Source organism: Phyllosticta capitalensis (assembly GCF_038381095.1).
Source record: "Phyllosticta capitalensis strain CBS 128856 chromosome Unknown BKA78scaffold_14, whole genome shotgun sequence".
Lineage (NCBI taxonomy): Eukaryota > Fungi > Ascomycota > Dothideomycetes > Botryosphaeriales > Phyllostictaceae > Phyllosticta > Phyllosticta capitalensis.
The window spans coordinates 431,942-450,894 of NW_027117452.1; the positions used below are offsets into that span (position 1 = coordinate 431,942).

At 57.5% G+C, this 18,953-nt stretch overlaps 5 protein-coding genes across 5 annotated transcripts; 3 read left to right on the forward strand and 2 right to left on the reverse strand.

Annotated features, from left to right (window-relative positions):
• Positions 1–160: 160 nt before the first annotated feature.
• BKA78DRAFT_66801 (acyl-CoA N-acyltransferase) lies at positions 161–1,234 on the reverse strand. The gene is made up of 2 exons (XM_066893554.1): positions 686–1,234; positions 161–639 (listed from the first exon to the last, which is right to left on the reverse strand). The coding sequence occupies exons 1-2, from the start codon at positions 1,083–1,085 to the stop codon at positions 380–382; spliced, it is 660 nt and encodes a 219-aa protein (XP_066738304.1). The 5' UTR covers positions 1,086–1,234; the 3' UTR covers positions 161–379.
• A 1,611-nt stretch (positions 1,235–2,845) lies between these two features.
• Positions 2,846–3,858, forward strand: BKA78DRAFT_364079 (uncharacterized protein; the record flags this gene model as incomplete). Its single annotated transcript, XM_066892509.1, has 2 exons — positions 2,846–3,687; positions 3,755–3,858. Coding segments are annotated over 2 exons (921 nt in total), but the record flags the coding sequence as incomplete, so codon positions are not given.
• Positions 3,859–6,787: 2,929 nt separating this feature from the next.
• BKA78DRAFT_66850 (uncharacterized protein) lies at positions 6,788–8,480 on the forward strand. The gene is made up of 2 exons (XM_066893555.1): positions 6,788–6,832; positions 6,879–8,480. Exon 2 carries the CDS (start codon positions 6,907–6,909, stop codon positions 8,329–8,331), a length of 1,425 nt encoding a protein of 474 aa, XP_066738306.1. The 5' UTR covers positions 6,788–6,832; positions 6,879–6,906; the 3' UTR covers positions 8,332–8,480.
• Positions 8,481–16,603: 8,123 nt separating this feature from the next.
• BKA78DRAFT_300787 (uncharacterized protein) lies at positions 16,604–17,290 on the reverse strand (the record flags this gene model as incomplete). The annotated part of the gene is made up of 1 exon (XM_066887286.1): positions 16,604–17,290. One exon carries the CDS (start codon positions 17,288–17,290, stop codon positions 16,604–16,606), a length of 687 nt encoding a protein of 228 aa, XP_066738307.1.
• A 495-nt stretch (positions 17,291–17,785) lies between these two features.
• On the forward strand, positions 17,786–18,340 carry BKA78DRAFT_300788 (uncharacterized protein; the record flags this gene model as incomplete). The annotated part of the gene is made up of 1 exon (XM_066887287.1): positions 17,786–18,340. One exon carries the CDS (start codon positions 17,786–17,788, stop codon positions 18,338–18,340), a length of 555 nt encoding a protein of 184 aa, XP_066738308.1.
• Between the last annotated feature and the right edge of the window lie 613 nt (positions 18,341–18,953).

The window sequence follows — 18,953 nt, forward strand, 5'->3', positions numbered from 1 at the left end:
ACGACGAAGACAAAAGGAGAACGCGCAAGAGAAAATGAAAGGAAGCAAGAAAGAGACGACCAGACGTGCAGGCGCAGAGAGCTGCCAGCCCCTGAACGCAAAGGAAAAAGAGGAGAGCCACCCACCCTCCCAAAGCAGACGAAAAGCAGACGGCGCAGGAGAGCCCGAACGACCGTCGCAAAAGGAGAAACAAAAAGAAAGACGAGACGAAAGGAAGAAAAAAGACTTGCAATACAAATACAGCAAGGAAAGCTGTCCTGCAGGGGTCCGAAGCTTGCCACCCCGGCATCCCTGTATCGTCAACACGTCATATCCCCACAAACAGTCAAAAGGTCGTCGAAGTTGAGCATGCAATTGGCGAGGCGACTAGCGTACAGAATCATGCCTCCGCCCTGGGCCCCGGCTGCCTCATCATTATCGTGTGCGTGTCGGTCCCCTCGAGGCCGTACTTGGCCAGGTCGAACGTGTGGGTCTCGAGCGGCTCGAAGCCCAGCTTGCGGTACACGGGGAAGCCGGCCGGCGTGGCTTCAATGTAGACGGGCAGGCCGGCCGCGTCGGCGCGCTCCAGCCCCCATTGCAGCAGCAGCTTGCCGGCGCCGCGGCCCTGGTGGTCGGGGTGCGTGACGAGGAGGTGGAGAACTGCGAGACGGTGTCAGCAACGGTCGACGAGGCAGAGAGACCTTACTGTGATGCGGCGTCTTGCCCATGCGACGCACGCGCGTCGAGTACAGCCAGCCGAAAAAGTCGCGCTGCGCCTGGCCATTGCGCTCCTCCTCCTCGGGGATCACGTCGTAGGTCTCGAGCAGCTTGGCCAGCTCGTCGTCGTCGCGGCCGGCGTCGAGAGCCTCCCAGTGCGCGCCGGCCACGAGGCGGTCGCCGTCGTCCGTGTCGACCACCTTGAGCACCGTCGCGCGCGGGTTCTGCAGCGCCTTGAGCACGCGCCGCTGGCGATGGGCGAGGTATGCCGGGTGCGCGATGTGGCTGTGGCAGGCCAGCCCCATGCCCGTGTGGCCCAGAGCTTCGTGAGCGACGATGGCAAAGGCGGGCACGTCGGCGGCTGTCATGGGGCGCATCTCGAGAGGCATGGTGGTGAGGAGGTGCTGTGGTGGATGATGTTTGTGTCTGGTGTTGAGTCAGAGGGCGAAGAGTTTTGAGAAGCGCGCGGCGGCGGAGCTGCAGGGCGGGAACCCTCAACGACAAGGGGCCGCGCGGAAACTGTCACCGCAAAGGGCGCGGTGATGATGTCTTCGTCGTCGACAATAAGCTGCTTCTCGGGTGCGCAAGCGGGAGTGGGGGAGGGGCATGTCAAGAGCTCGCACGCCCTATGACAACCAGATGGTCACAGAGAGGCACATTGAGGAAATCAAGCCCTGTCGACCATTTGCAGGCTATCAAAGAGCAGGACAAGCAAACGGGATTGATTTCAAAATATTTAAGTCCCGGTCTACAAACGCTCTCGGGTCTCTGCAGGGGACACGGAGCTTGGATGCTGGAGAGCGTCGTGCAGGGAGATCCCGGTGCAAATCCCCCACTCTTCCCCGGTATTCTTATTCGGACGCCGGCGAACACGACGCTGCGGTCATTTCTACAACCTACAATCTGATCTGGAACATGCGTTGCGAGGACGAGCAAACAAACGACTTGAAATCCAGCCAATACGTCTACATGTGCAACCAACGCCGAATTCCATGAGAAAAGGCGACGAAAGAGCTTTTCAGGGGCAGCTCAGGTCTGGGGCAAAGGGAGTAATGGAAGCCCCAACGACCTATTCACCACCAAGCCTTGCTCGTAGCGCCTCCAAGTTTCTACCAATTTGTCTAGTTTGTTTGTCTCAGCGTGGCTTCTGGCAGATTCTTCGAGAGGCGCGTAGTGGAGACGCTGTCCAGTCACCTCTGCTCTTTTGCATACCATCTAGGCCTTGCTTACGCCGTGTATCCGCCTACTAGTCGTGGAGAGTACTTCGAGCACCGGAGCGAGTAGACGACGTCAAATTCAGGAAAAGAACGGAGTTATTGACTCCTGGGATACGTCAGCATGTTTTCTGCTGGAAAGGGAGCTCCAAACCTGCTCCTCCGACATATCCCCTGCTTACTCGATATCCATCAAGGACCTTGACCGCAAAAACGCAGGCCAACCACGGCATCCGCTCGTCTTCTGGCAGCTACGGCGTCATATCCAAAGCCCCGCGAGCTCCAGGCGGTATAAGACGCAGTATCCTCCAGACAGCCAGCCATGCTTTGCCTCTATGAGGCGGAGCAGCTTCACAGCCAGCTGTTTTCCCAAGCATCGGCGCAGGAGACTCGCCTCCGAAAAAGGGAAAAAGACTTGCCCATCCTTGACACAGCGATGGAGACTGCAAGCGGCGGAAGAAGACAGCGCTGGCCGCGGGGATGGCGATGGCCCTACCAGTCTTGTTTTGTCCGCTTCCCAACGCCTGCCGCGGCCTTGGCTGTTGTTGTGTCCGAGCCTCGAGGTGCCGCCGTCGTTGAATCTGGATTTCGTTTGTCTAGTGGGACTGGCGACGTCTTAGCAAGTGATGATGCTGGAGACAGGGCGGGGAGCTCTCGACGCATCATCCCTGGAGGCTTGGAGGCGGAAGAAAAGAGGTCATGGCGCAGGAGAAGAACCTCCATGAAGTTGAGCCGGCGCTCTGCAGTCAAGTCAGCTGGTCCCCCTGATTGACCTTCCAACACCATCACCACGACGCCAGTGTTGCATTTTGCAGCCCTTCTCTGTGGCTTTTGCAGGCTGCTCTTCTGAATTTCCTCACGAGAGCCAAACCGCGCAGACCTGTGGTCGCCGAGAACTAACCCATCCCGTTTGGGCCGGTCTCCGCGCCCCCTGCTCGCGCTCAGTGCTCGACACACGACAAAACCAAAATTCACAACCTCAGCTTGAGCTTCTTCAACCTCCTCTCCCTCTCTTCTACACCACCAGCAACAGCAGCACCAGCATCAAGGTAGGCCAACCCCTTTCCTCGTTCTCGCCTCCTCTAACGATCTCAGATGGCCGCTCTCACAACGCACCCCTCGCGCTCGCTCCCCGGCTGGGAGTCCTCTCTGCTCCTCTTCCTGGGCCCCACGCTGCCCTCGACATCTGCGGCCTTCCTCGGCCTCCTCCACGCGTCCCCCGCCACCATCGACGCCCTCTTCGCCCACCACCTCCTCCTCAACCGCGTCCCGCTCGTCTGCGGCCCCCTGGGCAACGAGATGTGGTACGTGGCCAACGACTACGCGCTGGCGGGCCTGCCGGCCCAGTGGGTTGGCGACGAGAATGGCTGCGGCTTGAGCGTCGAAGTCGGCTTCTACGCGCTCCCGCTGACGGGCGACGTGCTGCCGCGCCTGCACGACTGGATCGCCGTCATCCCATCGCGCCACGGCTGGCTGGGCCCGGCGGCTCTGGAGGACTACCTCACCACCACCAACACCACTCCCCGCCGCCGCCACAACCCCGACGCCCTCGCCTACGCCGACCACGCGCGCTACATGCTGGCGCACCTGCTCGAGGGCTACGCGGCCGAGTGCGACTGGGCGGGCAAGACGCGCATGCGCGTGGGCGTCGACATACTCGACGGCATGCCGCCCGACCGCCGCGTGCGCCGCGCCGTGCGGGGCGTCATGGAGGGCAGGGGCTTCCGCCGCGAGGGCCCCGGCGCGTGGGTTACGAGGGAAGAGAGGGAGATTGGTCGTGAGTCTTTTGCCTGTCCTGTTTGTTCTGTGGTTTGGAGATGATTGCTGATGTTGAGATTGTATAGCGGCACACCGCCACCGCACGCACCGCAGCATGTCGTCGATCGAGTTGCCCGTCTCGCCCGTGTCGAGCATCGACTTTGACCTCAACCTCGAGGACGCCGAGTAGCGAGCGCCTCTCAATCGTCGTCCTCCTCTCAACTCTACTCGTCCTCGTCCTCCGTCTCTCTGGTCTCCGCTTCTCGCAAAGCTCCTCGCTCTTTCTCCTCTTGCGCCACCCATGCCACCGCGTTCGTCCCACCAAGCCATCCAAACGTGGCCGGTTGAGCTAATTCGTTGCAGTTGCTGCGGCTTCCAGGCTCTTTGCGGTTGCGTTTTTCTTTTGCGGATGCGTTTTTTTGCTCTTTCGACCGTCGGCTGCAAATGGCGATTTAATACGTTCGTCTCGACACATACATCCGCTCCTCCCGCACCCGCGTCTGTGTCTCACGGTGGAAGATGCAAGATGGAAACGGGGTTCTTCGTTCTGCGCGGGGAGACACGGGGAAACACCAAGAGGTTGGTGGTCAGTTGGCTGGTTGGTGACTAGCTCGACAAAGTCTAGTCTGGACCGCAGGTCTTCTTTTCCTGGCACCGGTCGTTGCAAAGGTTGCCAGGTACATAGGCAGGCAGTCAATGGGTTGAATGGAGCTTTTTCCTTTGGTTGGCTAGATGGAGTGGACTGGACTGCAGCGGACCTCTCCATGCGTACGTACTGTATGGATGCACTTGACTTGGCGAAGAGACAGACTGACGAACGACTGCTAGGGTGACGGTTGTGGAGTTGTCGAACGCCACCCATGTTGTCGAGACACCTCAGCCTACCTACCTAGCCCCTCCTCCGCCGCTTCCGCCCCACCCCACCCCCGCCCCTCTCCGCTCCGCCCTCCACACCTTGGGTGTTTCTGCGGACACTCGTCCCGTCTAGGTATTCATCCATTCCGCCCACAGTACAACACGAGCTGCAAACCTTTTTTTCTTCCAGTCACCACGGACCAAACCAACGATGCCGCGCCTCATCTATGTTTAGCGCCCGGCCAGTCAGCCAGCCAGCCAGTTCGTTCGGGAATTCTTGAGTCGCGTGTGGCTCTTTCTTTGGCAACAACCGACTGCATTCCTCCCGCTGCCCCAGCCCCAGCCTCATTCATCTCTACTCATAGGACGGCCAGGCGGCATTCCCGCTCGCTCGCTCACTCACTAGTCCTCCCGCTCCGTTTCCGCCTCGCCTCAGCTGAGGAATTCCCCCGGCAGGCAGGGCAGACTGAGGTGACATCCCACGCCAACCCCCGAGCCACTACCTAACAGAATCGGCCGCCGGCGGCTCATCCCGCGCGAGTGCAGAAAACGGGATAGACGACAGAGTTCAGCCACACACGTGAGCTTCAATTATCCGGACGAATGACGAGGAAGAGCCGGAGAATAGGAAAATGAAATTTTGAATTGGTTGGTTGGTCGGTGGGTGGGTTGGCTGGTGCAAAGGCAAGCAGGCAGGCGGGCAATCAAGGTGACGAGATGAGAGAGTAAAGGATGATGATGGGATGGGTGCGAAGGAAGGAAAACAATTGCAGAGGGACGACAGGGTAGAGTAAGTAGGGCGATGCGACAGACTGCCCGACCGTTGCGGTGATGAGATGCCTGCGCCAAAAGGCTTCGCGATGGGACAGTTCACGTGCCGAGCGCGCTACTTCTGTCAACTTACACTTCTCTACCTTGGTCTATCAGAACGCCGACGCGAACGGACGTCTTCCTGTCCTGAGGCCATGGTAGAGTACTTGGACTAGCGGGTGGGTGCTGCGCTGGCACTCTCATTATCAACGGCACTTGACAGCGGCGGCATCCCGCACACACAAGGTGACTCAGGAACGAGCGACAGACGGCTGTCCCGCGCTGCTATAGTTGTTTCCGCTATGCCCGGCCCCCCCAGCAATGTGTAGGAATGCGGGGACGGCGCCGCGCTGTTTGAAACGCAGACGGACGTAGAGGTGTTGCATGTGGTTGCATGCATGCGCGCAGGGCAGGGGGAGGGAAGAGAAGGGCGGACGGCAGGACGCGGGAGAGGGAGCAAAAGAGGAGACGAGGAGGCGTTTGTGGCGGTGCGGAGAGGGATGCCCACACACCATCGACTGCAATTGAGCGTTGCACAAGAGAGGAGAAGAGGCGTCACAGTGACACAGCATATGCACTCTCTCTCTCTCCTCTCTACATCATGCTGCATGGCTCGCGTCGCACGGCATTGGGCTTTTAGGACGCACTGAAAATAGACGCACGATTGATTGCGCGACCAATGGGACGGCGGGGACCGGCGGGGATGCATCCTTGGGCGACGGGCTGCGCTACTGACGCGGGCCGCTGCGCTGTTGACAGTGAGGATTTGACGATGCTCTGACAGGTGGTTTGGAGGTTTGGTGATGAGATGGGAGCGAGAGAGAAGAAATGATCAAAATCGAGTCAATTGGAGTCTTGTAAAGAGAGAAATTGGCAAGTGTAAGTGGTTGTTGCATCGCTGGTTACCGCTTTGGGCGTGGCGGGACGACGGCAACGGTCCCCGGCCCAGTTGCCCTTGCAGCCAAATGCCAAAACGACCACCATCCCATTCCCTCTTCTTTGTCGTTCTCCTCCTCATGCTACACGGCAACAATCATGGCCTCGCCAGCGCTGCTTGCGCTTTTGTTCCTCCTCACCCTCTGCGCCGCCCAGCAGGTCCAGCTCATCAACTACGGCGCGCTCCCATCATGCGCCAAAGGCTGCACCACGCTCAAGACGGCCCAGGACGGCTGCATCCCGCCGCAGGCTCAGGTCAGCACCCAGCAGACGTACGTGAGCTGCTTTTGCCAGAGCGCCTTTTTGGTCAACCTCAAGACGACGGCCCAGGGCCTGTGCGACGCCGCCTGTCCGAGCACCTCGGACCAAAACTCCATCAAGGATTGGTACAACAAGTATTGCAGCAGTGGAGGCACCGAGGGTGCGGCGGCCGCCGGCTCGGACAACAAACCCAGCGCGACCACCGCCAGCACGGCGCCCAGCGCGACGAACAGTGCAAAGGATGAGAGTAATAACCAGGGCGTCGTTGGCGACAAGAACAAGAGCGGCTACGAGGGAAGCTGGTACGTCTCGTCGTCAATTGGATACGAATTCAACTTACAATCGCAGGCTCTCGGCCCACTGGCGCTGGATCGTCATGCTCGTCGTCATCTTCACCTCGCTCACGCTCCTCACGCTGCTCGGCATCTACCTCAAACGGCGCGCCCGCGCCCGCCACGACGCGCGCCAGGCCAACGTCGCCGCGCCCGAAGCCGCCTTTTCCGCCCCGCTGCCGCCCGCCGCTCCGCCCATGGCACATCACCCGAAACCAGACGACTCGGGCACCCTGACGTCCACCATCGACTTTGGCAGCACCAGCAGCATCACGGCCGCCGCGCCGGGCCCCAACAGCAGCGTCGGCAACATTGCGCAGAACTTCCTGGGACGCAATCGCACCACCAGCAACCCGCTTAGTCTGAATGAGAATAATGTCGTCCAGCCGGTTCCGTCGCCGCATAATGTTTGGGGTCCTCATCAACACCAGGCGGCTACGCGCGGGTACGAGTATCCCACCTACCAGCACGCCGGCCGCCACATCCCGTCGCCTGCAGACTACAGCCCTGTGACGGGCAGCACGGGCGTGTCTCCGGTGGGAGGCAGTCCCAACGCCAGCTGGCCGCACGTGGCTGGTGTGCCTGGTGCTGGTGGACACGGCCCCTCGCCTCTGGGCAATGGCGCCCCCCGCAAGACGTCGAGTCGCGGCGAGCTGGTCAACAAGGCCACGCCTCCGCCGCTGATTGCGTCGGCCGGCCACGCTCCTACTTCAGAATCGAAGCGCGATCGCACGCCACCAAGTGCTGCGTCCAGTACCCGTCCCGAGGTGCCGCGGCTGAACACGGCGGTGGGAGGAGGTAGCGCGAAGACGCCGCCGCCAATGCCCATGTCGAAGACGCCGACGACGCCGCCCCGTCAAACAGGACCCGTGATAGGCGTGCCCACCCCTCCAAGCGGCAGCGGCGACAACGACACACCTCCCACAATCGCAACGGCCACGGCCGTCAATGTCGGCGCTGTGCCGCGGCCACCTGTCGCGGGCTCACACCGAGACGGCCGCCACCACGAGCGCACACGCAGCCAGGAGTACGGCGCCGAGGCGCGCTACCATAACGCGGGGTTTGCGACGGGCGGTGCGGGGGGCAGTCGGAGGGAGGTGAGGAGGGAGGACAAGGAGAAGGAGAGGGGAAGGGAAGGTTGGACGGTGACGAGCAGTCGCGAGAATCTGAGACGAGGACGTGGCGGCGCGTTGGTTGCGGGGGATGAGGAAGATCGACAGCAAGAGGTTGGCGACGCGGTGGCGGGAATGGAGGAGGGTGACGCGTTTGATTTGGGTTCTGGAGGAAGTGGTAATGGAAGTGCAATGGCGGCAGGCGGTGGTGGCAGCAGACGTCGCGTCACCTCTCCCCTCTCGGCGGATAATGCCCGCGAGAAGCTCCGTCGCAAGTTGAGTCGGCAGGGGAGTGGATTCTTTGGCGAGGGTGAGGAGGGACGCGGCGAGAGGGAGGGGCTGGAGGGGAGGTTTTGAGGGGGAAAGGAGAGACGGACGAAAGAGGAGGGAGCGGTGAGAGGGAGCGGTGAGGTTTGAGATACCACCACCACAGGCTTCCGACGACAAAAGTCTGCCTATTTTACATGGGCAGGATACAGACATTTGATAGTTTCACATAATTTGGAGATGGGCAAGGGGAAGGGGAGGGGTGGAGCTGGGTACTTGGTAGGATTCATTGTACAGCAGCAGCACAGCAGCAGTAAGTAAGTAGATAGTCGATAGTTGATGGTCAGGAGGTAGTAGTGTCTACAGTAGTTACTAGTCCAACCGACAGATGGGCGACGGACAGAATTCTATGGCTGATAATTTCTACATTCGATTAGGTTGCATAAAGACCAAGCAGATGAGGGAGGAGCAGAATGCCCGCCAAAAGACTGCCGCCTCAATCGCCATCAGCATCATCGCCATCAGTAGCACCGTCGCCGTCACCATCACCGTCGCTGTCACCGCTAGCTACCACAAAATCTAGCCAGCCAGCCAGCCAGCCAGCTCGTGTTGCTAGAGAGGTGAGGTGGACGACGTATTATGCTATATAGTTAGTATATGTCGATGCTGCTGCTGCTGCTGCTCTGGACGGACTGATTTGATTATGTACCCAACCATCATCCCACTTTGTTGTTCTACTCCGTCTGAAGCAAAAAGGTAAAAAGTGAAACGTAAAAAGGCTTTCAAAAAGACCGCCACGGAACTCGATCGAGTTGACGGGAAGCAAGCAAGGCAAGCAAGCAAGCAAGTAAAGGACTAGAGCTGAGCAACAGACGCACAACAGACGCATACTGTCTGATGGAGGCGACGCCACTACGCTGCTGCTTGTTTGCTCCATCTTACGCCGTCCCTTCCTTTCCTTTCCTATACACACCACACCATCCATCCCGTCCCACGCCACACACAAAACGACAACAGCCCAGCCCAGCCCAGACTGACGAGACATGGGGGAAACCTAAATAGCCATCTATACCTCACTAGAGATCAAAACTCTACTCTCGACCCCAACTAAATAAACTAAACACAAACACAACCGCAGGCAGTCCGCTTATACCATACTATACCATGTTGTACTATACCGTGTCGTACCGTGTCGAACCGCACTCCCCTAGCTAGCCCTTGGCGCGCGCAAGCAGGCAGCTGATTCCTCTGACACTTACTTGCTTGTATCGCTGCTCCATGGCGAGGAATGAAAAGGAAAGGGAAGGAAAGGAAAGGGAAGGGGAGGGAAGGGAAGGGCGGGATTTTTTTCCGTGGCTAATACAGCGCCTGGAATCACTCGTGGGATGAGATAAGATGAGATGAGTGCTAGGTATAGGTAGGTAGCGATATAAATTGGGGAAGCGGATGAATGCTGGGCCGCCCGGGCCAAACAGATGATGGACAGACGTACGTTGCGTTTGGGTTTTGATTTGAATTTTTCTTTTTTTTTTTCATCATGAGCTTCAGTGTGTTTGGTTTGTGATGCATGCTGATGCTGCGGCGAGGAATAGGAATAGGGATAGAAATGGGAATAGGGGCGACAGGAAGGCCAGCAGGACAGGAAACCAAGATGAGAGTCAGGAGAGAACAGGCAGTTCAAGAGCGAGCAAACCACAACCATAAAAAACGGGCGTGAATTCAGTTGGGGCGAGAATTGACAGAGTAAATAAAGAGTTAGCAGAACCAGAGCCAGAGCTAGATCCAGAAATCTTGGTTTTCTCGCGCGGAGGAAGTGGGCAGAGGACATAGCATCAGGCGGGCGGGCGAAGGGCAGGAAGGAAGCAAGGCTGCAGAAGAGGTTCTTCTATTGTGGCGTGAAATGTTTATGTGGTAGGCCGGGCGGGGCGGGAGAGACGACGCCCTCATCACAGGAGGTATCTGGATCCAAAAGACGCAAGACTAGCAAGAACAGCTGGGTAAGATAACAGAATCTGGACCAGACGGACGAGGCGGACCAAAAGCAAAGCAGAAAAACCAGAGCTGCAAAACCGGCAGCAAAGCAAAGCAAAGCCTCGACCACACAGGACGCACGCAGCACGAGACTGGACTGGCAAAGTCCGCCGCCGAGTTGCAACGCGCGCGCTATTGTAGCTGTGCGTCGGAGCATAGGTACGGCTGGGCTGCGCTCGCTGCACATTTCAAGTAGACGACGCGGACGTGTGGTGTTGTAGTGTTGTTAGTCGAAGCGCGCGCGGGAGGAACAACACTTCGAGTAGCTCGCGAACCATGATATGATGACGCCACACTCCGGGCTCTTGCCACCGCTGCCTGCTCAGCTGCGGTTTGCGGGCTTGTGGCTCTATGGTGAAGAAGGCGTGGCAAACGAAGCTCAGCTCAGCTCTGCGGTGTCGCCACTACCGTCGCTGCTGGTTTTGAAGGGAGTAGACGCAACGGCTGGGTAGGGGCAAAGGCTAGGAGTGGATGCAGAGGATGGACAGATAGATGCGTTAGTGATGAGGGCTGGCGGGTGCAGACGGAGTAGATAGTGAGCTGGTGGTGGCCAGCACGACAGAGCTCGGGCGTGGTGGAGAGCAGGTGTGATTTCCGGCGGACACGGAAGAAACTTAGCGGAGAGGCCGATTGCTGGTATACCAGGTGGCGCCGAAGGGGTTCAAAAAGGTAGTTAGTTGTTTGAACAAAAGAGTCCGCAAGAAGCCATACAACCAAGCCAACCAAGGAAACTAACTAACCACCCTACTCCCCTGCCTCTCTTCTCGCGCAGTCAATCCATTCCCACAACACAATTGCAAACCAACACCAAAACCTCCCATCCTTCATGTACAACCCAACCAAGAAAAAAGACCACATTCATCTTGTAAAGACGACCAAGTTTTTGCTGTGCGCGCGTTGCTCCCTTCCCCTTTCCATGTCTGGCAGACTGACTGCGTCGTCGTCGTGGACGCGGTGGGTGCTTGGTGCTGCAGTGATGCAGTGCTGCAGGGTAGTAGTGTGGTGGTGTGGCAGGGGGCTTTGATTTGCTTCTATCGTTTGACGGCAGGCGGCCTGGGCTTCCTTCTCAGGGGCGACTCGGTGTCCTATTCGACGGCGGCGGGCTGCTGTGACAGCGGGCGTCACTTCTGCATTTTAATAGTAGGTAGCTTGGAGGTGGGGAGCTGGCTGGGCAGAGTGCTTCATCGCTTTCGTAGTCGTCGTGGACAGGGTGCTCCATTCGACGGTGAGTCCTAGGTTCTGTGGCACTTCTACTAATCGACGGACGGCGGGCCGGGCTGGGAACAAACAGAGAGGCTAGACAGACTACAGTCGTCGCCTTCCCCGTCTCATCTGCCACCACACTGGAATTTCGTCGTGGGCGGAGTAAGTGCGCCAGGGGTGAGTGAATATTTTCCATTCGATGGATGAATAGCAGACATGTCGCGTTCTTTGTGGTCGGGGTGTTCTGTTTGACAGTTTACTGCGCTCCTTTCACTATCACTACACACCAAAAGATAACTCTGATGACAAACAGCTTCGCTTCTGCGTTTGGACGGCGGGAACATGGGCTCGTTTCTCTAGCAGCAATAGCACACTTTCTTTCTTCCTATGCGCACGCTACCTTTACCTGACTCCTCATCCTTAGTGGTAGAGAACTTACTCTAGGTTGAAGAGGAAGTCAAGGAAGATGATAGGAGGAGTATTACTACTTTATAAGGGAGCTGAGCTTTCAGTGTCGATACTGCCAAAGAGATGGACGCTGGGCTAAACAGACGTTGCTTTGGTCTTAACTTAACTTTTAATTTTAGTTTTAGTGATGTTAACTACTAGCAAAAGGCAGGCCCGCGCGATTGCACGCGTGGTCTGATTTTCTTGTATTTGGCTGACACGTGATGAGGTTGAGTGCGTTTGTTTGTTTGTGATGCGTGCTGCTGATGCGGCGAGGAATAGGAACAAGTGTTGACCCCTGGCAAGCAACCCGGAGGTGGAAGGTGAGAAAACTACCTACCTACAACGCGATGGTCTGGAGGAAATTGACGGCCGAGAGGAGATGGGTAGATTTGGTGATTGGTTGGTTGACAGACGAGCCAGGGAGGCACAGAGTGAGTCGACGTTGACGGACGGACATGGAGACGGCGGCCGGCCGGCCGGCCGCCCGCAAACAGACCAGAAGCAGCAGCAGCAGCATATGTACTGTACAGATGAGCCGCCGACACATTCAGAGAGGACGACAGCATCCGGAGCAAGCGACGACTGGGAGAGCAAATGATGATGTCGGCATGCAGCAGACAAAAGACGGCCCCGATGGTGGTGGGCAGACAGACACGCGGAGCGACCGACGCCTCCGTCAGACGACGTCTTGGAGAGCGCCACACACGGATCGACCAGACGACCTTCGCCGAGATGCTTCGGAAGGCGACGGACACGTAACTTAGCTCGTTGGGCATGTTCCAGAGGTGTTTGTGCGCAATCCGGACAAGAGGTGTCCAGTGACATGCAACCAACGCCTTTTGAGCGCCGAAGATGGTCTGTCTGTCTCCCAGTCCACCTCGCTACCCAAAGGAGACGAAGAACGGCAATACCGGCACTCACTCGAATGAAGACCTGCGCGATAAGAGGACCCTCGACGTTGTGCTGATGAGCAGCTGGCCAAATGAGAGTCGCAAGGGAGAGGGTGGTTGACGCGGTGAGAGGAGGGTTAAAGGAAGACGCGGATGATTGCCGCCGCCTTGCGAGGGAGCTGAGCTGCCGGTGTAGATGCTTGTTGGATTTCAAGAGATGGACAGCTGGTAAGCGTGGCAAAGCTTGCGGCCGAGGTTGATAGACTCGTGCGTGTCGTGCAGGTGGTCGTGAAGGGAAGAAAACTCCACCTTGAATAGCGCGGGAGCGCGTGTTGGCGGTGTTTTTTTGGCGGGCGCAAGAGGCGCGACTTGATGGTGGGTTTGGAGAGTAAAAGTGCGTGTGCGGGGTATTTCCTTTGTGGTTACAAGAACCTTCGGCGGCGCTCGTCGCGTGTTTGCTTTGTGGGTGCGACGCGGCGTCGTCGCGAACTGTTGAAGTGATTGATGGGCAGGAGTCATCTTTGGGCGCGGTTTCCTGGATGCGCATGGTGGAAATGGGTTTATGATGGAACCTGGACGGGGAAAGGCAAGTTGAGTGGACAACGACGATGTGTAGATTGGCCGCACAGCAGGACCAGCAGCAGCAGAGACTGGAGAGAGTGGCGGGCAGAGAGGTTCCAGGTTGACGACAAGCAGCAGCAGACAGTCCAGAGGGAAGAGAGCAGCAAGGAGCTTCAAGTCAGGGGTCAGACAGCAGCAGATCCCATTGGAAGCAAGCACTAGAACCATGACTCTCCCTTGCACCAAAACGCGTGCGTTGGCGACGAGGGTCGGTAGATTGACTTGGCGGCGGCGATTGAGGATCAGAGCAGACGGAAGACTAGAAAGAAGAGTCCAGAAGCAGCCAGGGATCCAAGAGTCAGGGAGACAGCAGGAAGCAGCAGCAGTCCAGGATGCAGAAGCAAACGGCAAACAAAAGCCAGACGAGACATGAGATCCAGGGAGAAAGAGAGAGAGAGCAGAGATCCAAGCAGGCATTGAACAGCAGCAGCAGCTAGACGTTGAAGCGCCTAAGCCAGAACAGCAACGCAGAAACCATGAAGCGGCAGCCAAACGTCGATGCATCCGGGGAGGACAGCGCGGCAACAGCGGCACATTGACAGACGAGGGAACCAGAAGCATCACCGGGAAACTCGACAGACGGGCAAACTAGAGTCGAGCACCTGGTTGGTGGCCATGAGCGCAGCTAGGTGGCTAAGCTAGGTGACTACTTCACTGCTGCGCAGTCTAAGACCGTGAAATTTGATTTTGGGTTTGATTTTGGTGATAAGTGTGAATGTGTTTCAAATGCATGTACAGTGACGCTGCGAGGGACGGGAACGAGTGATGATTTAAGGACCGGATGGTGGCATCGATGGATGTCCATGCAGGCTGTAACAAGGAGTTGATGGCTGTTCTGGCTACTTGTGATGCTGGAAGAAGAACGAGAAGAACAAGTCGTACTAATGTACTTCCTGTCACCCCCACCCCTACCCCTACCCCCTTTCACCACACCTCCCCTCCTCCGCCGGCGCCCACCCTCCCCAACCATGTATGATGCCATCCACCTCGTCGCCTGAGGCCACATTCACACCTCATGCTTACGTACATTCACAATTAAGCGAGGCTCCAGACAACTATTTAAGGCTTCCGCACCCTCTCCCCAACCAACTCTTTTCCTCTCTTTTCATACTTACCTAGCCATGCCGAGTGCGCATCAAGGACGCACGAAGCCGCCCGGCCGGCCCTGCACTGCACAACGCGGCGGCTGCCGGGTGTGAAGTTCCTTCGGGGGCTCCAATGGCGCAATTTTTGATGGCTGCGCTTGATCTTCTTTTCATTGACGCTTTTCGCCTTGAGCGGGACGTTGGGGAAGAGTTTTGCTTGGGTGTGACGTTTCGCTGGCTGCTGGCTTTGAGGTGTGCGGTGGATCGTGCTCGATGCTGCTGGAGCTTTGCAGTTTCGACTCGATGATAGACTCGTGGCGTGAAGTTCTAGCCACGGAGAGAGGAGGAGGTTCGAGAAGCTTCCAGACGCATCTTGGCCGCCCTTGAGCTTTGGTGTTGGATTTTAACACTCGTTGTCCTTCTCAAGTGTTCTCGACGCGGAAGTGTGTCGCCCGTGTTTGTTCGGAGTCTGGCGTCGGTTTTGACAAGGTGGATAGATGTGTGCAGGACGGAAAGATCTTTCGCTACGGCAGGCGTCACACGCTGATGAAGAGGCAAGAGATGAGATTTGACTACGGCAAAGGCGATATGGTATGGTGGTGTTGTGCTTCGCCAAAGTGTTTGGGAGCGCGTTGCCGGGGCAAGCTTGCTGAGGTGACTGACCGCCCGCCACAAGCTCTGCGGTCTATTTGGTGTTTATCCTGGACCAAAAGCCAGCTGAATGCCCAGGACGTCGGGCGCAATCTTTTTCTTTGTTCATACGGGGCCTGTTTCTGACAGTGTGCAGCAAATCCTCCGTCGCCTATGGTTCTGCTTCTCTCGAGCTGGGCTGCTCTCGCTACAGGTCCAAGGCGTGCTCGAGGCAACAGATCCATTAGGCAGCTGCGACGTGCAGAGCCTGCAGGTCACATGCCTTGGGTGGTGCTGCGGGCGCGTCGTCGCCCAATCTGCCTGAACCTCGCACCCTCCATCCTCTGCATCCTCTTCTTCTCCACCCCGCTGCCACCAACAACAAAAACATCAACAACAACAACGGCCGGACCCCAACGCAACCAAGGGTCTGGCCATTCGCGCTCAATCGAGTGAAGGCTTCACCAGGTAAATACTTCTTTCCTCAACGGTCATGATCTGCCGCTGAACCGCGCTGACCATCAAAGATGTGATCGGGCTGTCTAACGCCTCGTCTCTTCGCCTCTCAATCTGCATTCCTCGACAGCGGCGTCAACATTGACAATATCGACATCGCCCACGGCTCCCCCACCCGACATCATCGCCCCAAAGGCCTCCACGGAGGAGCAGAGATGCTCAAGTAAGAGATCATCCACCACAAAGCCCTTCGTCCCACTCCTCGCTCACCACTTGCAGTTTCCGACCCTCTCGTCAACATTTCTGACACGTTCGACACCACAGCCATGGCCACCGCCATTGACAACACTGACAGCATCGACATTGACACTGTTGACGACGCTGTTGACACTCCCGGCTGTGGTCATCCCTCTCACTGAGGAGGAGCTTTGCGCCAAAGGTTTCATTGCTGGACGAACCCGCGGTCATCGGCTTGGGTATGTCCTTCTCTTCTTGCATGGTCATCATCTTACTTAATCATCTCGCTGACTGTCGCAGATACCACCAAGCTTACTATTCAGGCGCCACTGTTTGTGGGGCTCAAGCCTCTCGAGAGCGCAGTTCCGCGCTTTCACAACTGGACAGAGCCCGAGGTATTGGGCTTCTGACTTCCGCATTGAAGTCCACTTCAGCATGGCAGTCCTCTTCAACAAGGCAGCCCTCTGCAGCGCGACCAGCCCGCTCAGATGGATGCAACCTCATGCTTATGACCAAGGAATGGCGACGGCTCAAGCGTATCATGAGAACAACATGCAGCCCAGTCTCATTGATCCGGCGCTGTCAGGAACACAGCCTCCAGCCAGCACTGAGCAGCAAAGCAGCAAAGGTTCAACTTGTTCATTAGGCTAGGTACGGCCCCGGCCGTCCTGCCTTACCACCCTCGTCGTGGACAGCTCACCCAGATCCCATGTGGCTTCGAGCCCACTGGAGGAGTACTTCAAGAACCCCATGCACTCCTCATTGTCCGCCCGGGCAGATGAGAGCTGGGTGCAAAAAATTCGCATGACTGGTGTGTGAGCGACCACATCCATGAGAAGCAACTCCTGTGGTGTAAGCCCTCCGTCGTCTGTCAGTCTCTGTTTGCTCGTGCTCAATGCTGACTAGATTGATTGCGAACAGGGAGTCTTGTCCAGGTTCGGAACATTCCCAACAAGATGGACACTTGGTGTCGCTCTGGAAATGATCAAGTAAGTCTCGCTTGCGCCTGCACTTGCTTCCTGAACATACGGCTGACATGCTCGAAGCGTTTATCCTTCCAAGTGCCATGACGACACGCCGCAGACGAGCCCCATTCACGAGGACCTCTCGCTTGGTCGGATCATCTTCTGAAGAGTCGCGCGATTCGAAGATATCGTAGGCCGGCCGCATTCTACGACGGCTTTCATCTCGGCCTTGGCTCCGAGTGTCTGAAGCGTAACGGTAGCCATCAGTCAACCGTCCACAGACTCCGTCTTGTCTAGCAGGAGTTCCGGACTCTGAAGCGGGTCCAGGATGCGGGCGCAAGATGCCCGAAAGCATACCAAAGGAATCGGTCGCCGCACTCTTGCTTCCTCTGCTTGCTTCACCGACCGCCCTTCTCCTCATCAAACATGCAAATCTCGCTGTTTGCAGAATGTGGTCGAACAAAATGGCCAACGTAAGCATCCTTCTACCCTGTTTCTCTGTCTCATGTTCTAATATCGTGCGCAGTGTAGGAGTCTACCGCGGAGTCAAAGCAGTTCCCTCCGCTGCCTCGGGACGGCCGTGGCCAATCCACATCAGGCCAATCCACTCGCGGCCAGTCCATTCATGGCTGCGGTCGTCCCAGTCCACTTCCACATACATCTCGCGGTCTTTATCCCATGTCGACACGACTACTCCTTCAAGTTGGCTTCATAAGAGGGGCGATTCGTGGCCTCCTCCAGTCTCCTGGCTCGAAGAAGACAAACGCAATTTTGGGACGGCCGCGGCCAATCCACTCGAGGCCAGTCCATTCATGGCTGCGGTCGTCCCACTTATTCCGCTGCCAAGTCCTTTCCCTGGAGCTGAATATCTGCGTGGACATCAGGTGGAGGGGTCGACGGTGACGGCTTGGGGATGGACGGGCTTGTCGACTGACGGCAAGTTGGACCCTTCTCTTGTTCTTCAACAACGACCAAGATGGACTGCAGAAGCAGACGCAGTTCCCTCAACTGCTTTGGGACGGCCGCGGCCAACCTACTCGAGGCCAGTCCATTCATGACTGCAGTCGTCCCACTTATTCCGCTGCCGGAGGATTCGTCCGAGAGTCTCGACTCCGCCATTGCCACCGAGCTGGAGATGATGATGGCGCTTCCAGCCACTGCCGATAGGCCGACTCGCCTCTCCCAGCAGCAAATTCTTACTCGTCAATTTTGGGACGGCCGTGGCCAACCTCGAGGCCAGTCCATTCATGGCTGCGGTCGTCCCACTTATTGCGCTGCTGGCTCCTCCCGTGGATATCAGCTGGTGTTGCTCTTTGTCCAAGACACTTCACCCTCCTTCGACACATTTCAAAGGGACGGCCGGGACCAATCCGCTCAAGGCCAGTCCATTCATGGTCTCGGTCGTCCAAGGGTTCGATTTCGAGTCCACTGTCCCGAACCGATAGTTACTGGGCCGGCGAACCGAGTTTGCTTCCGCGTGCAGACGGAGTGGGGCCGCCGCGAACTGCTTCGGCGGACTCCTGGTTCATAGGGGGTGGGTTTCATACCGCTACCGTCCTCCTGGTGCGGATGTCGGTTGGCAATGGTTCCCTTTATTCTTTCTCATTCCGCTGCCGTCGTTGCGGACTTCAAGGAAATCGCCAACAAATCAGACGCAGTTCCCTCCACTGCTTCGGGGCGGCGGAGGTCGTCCCACTTATCGTGGCCTCTGCTGCCCTGTCCAAATATCACACAGGGACGGCTGTTCCCGGTCCACTCGAGGCCAGCCCATTTCGTACCTTGAGTTGGCAGGGCAAGAAAGTGTTGAAGATCAGTCGCCGTCGCGCCTGCCTCAAAACACTTTGAGACTCTTTGGCTGTAGAGCAGTATATCAGCGCATTTCCCTCGCGCAGCATCAGCACAGGGCCTGCGCTTTTTGCCATTGATTTTACACCAAGACCTCACATCCAGAACCAGAAGCAGTTCCCTCCACTGCTTTGGGGCGGTGGAGGTCGTCCCACTTATTGTGGCCTCTGCTGCTCCCTCGGGCGATCACCGTCAGCGTGGACTGGACCTGCTTCGGCACATCGCCAACGTCAGGCAAATTCCAGACAGTACGCATCGGCTCCGAGACATCATGGAGTTCATTCGATTGGAGACATCAC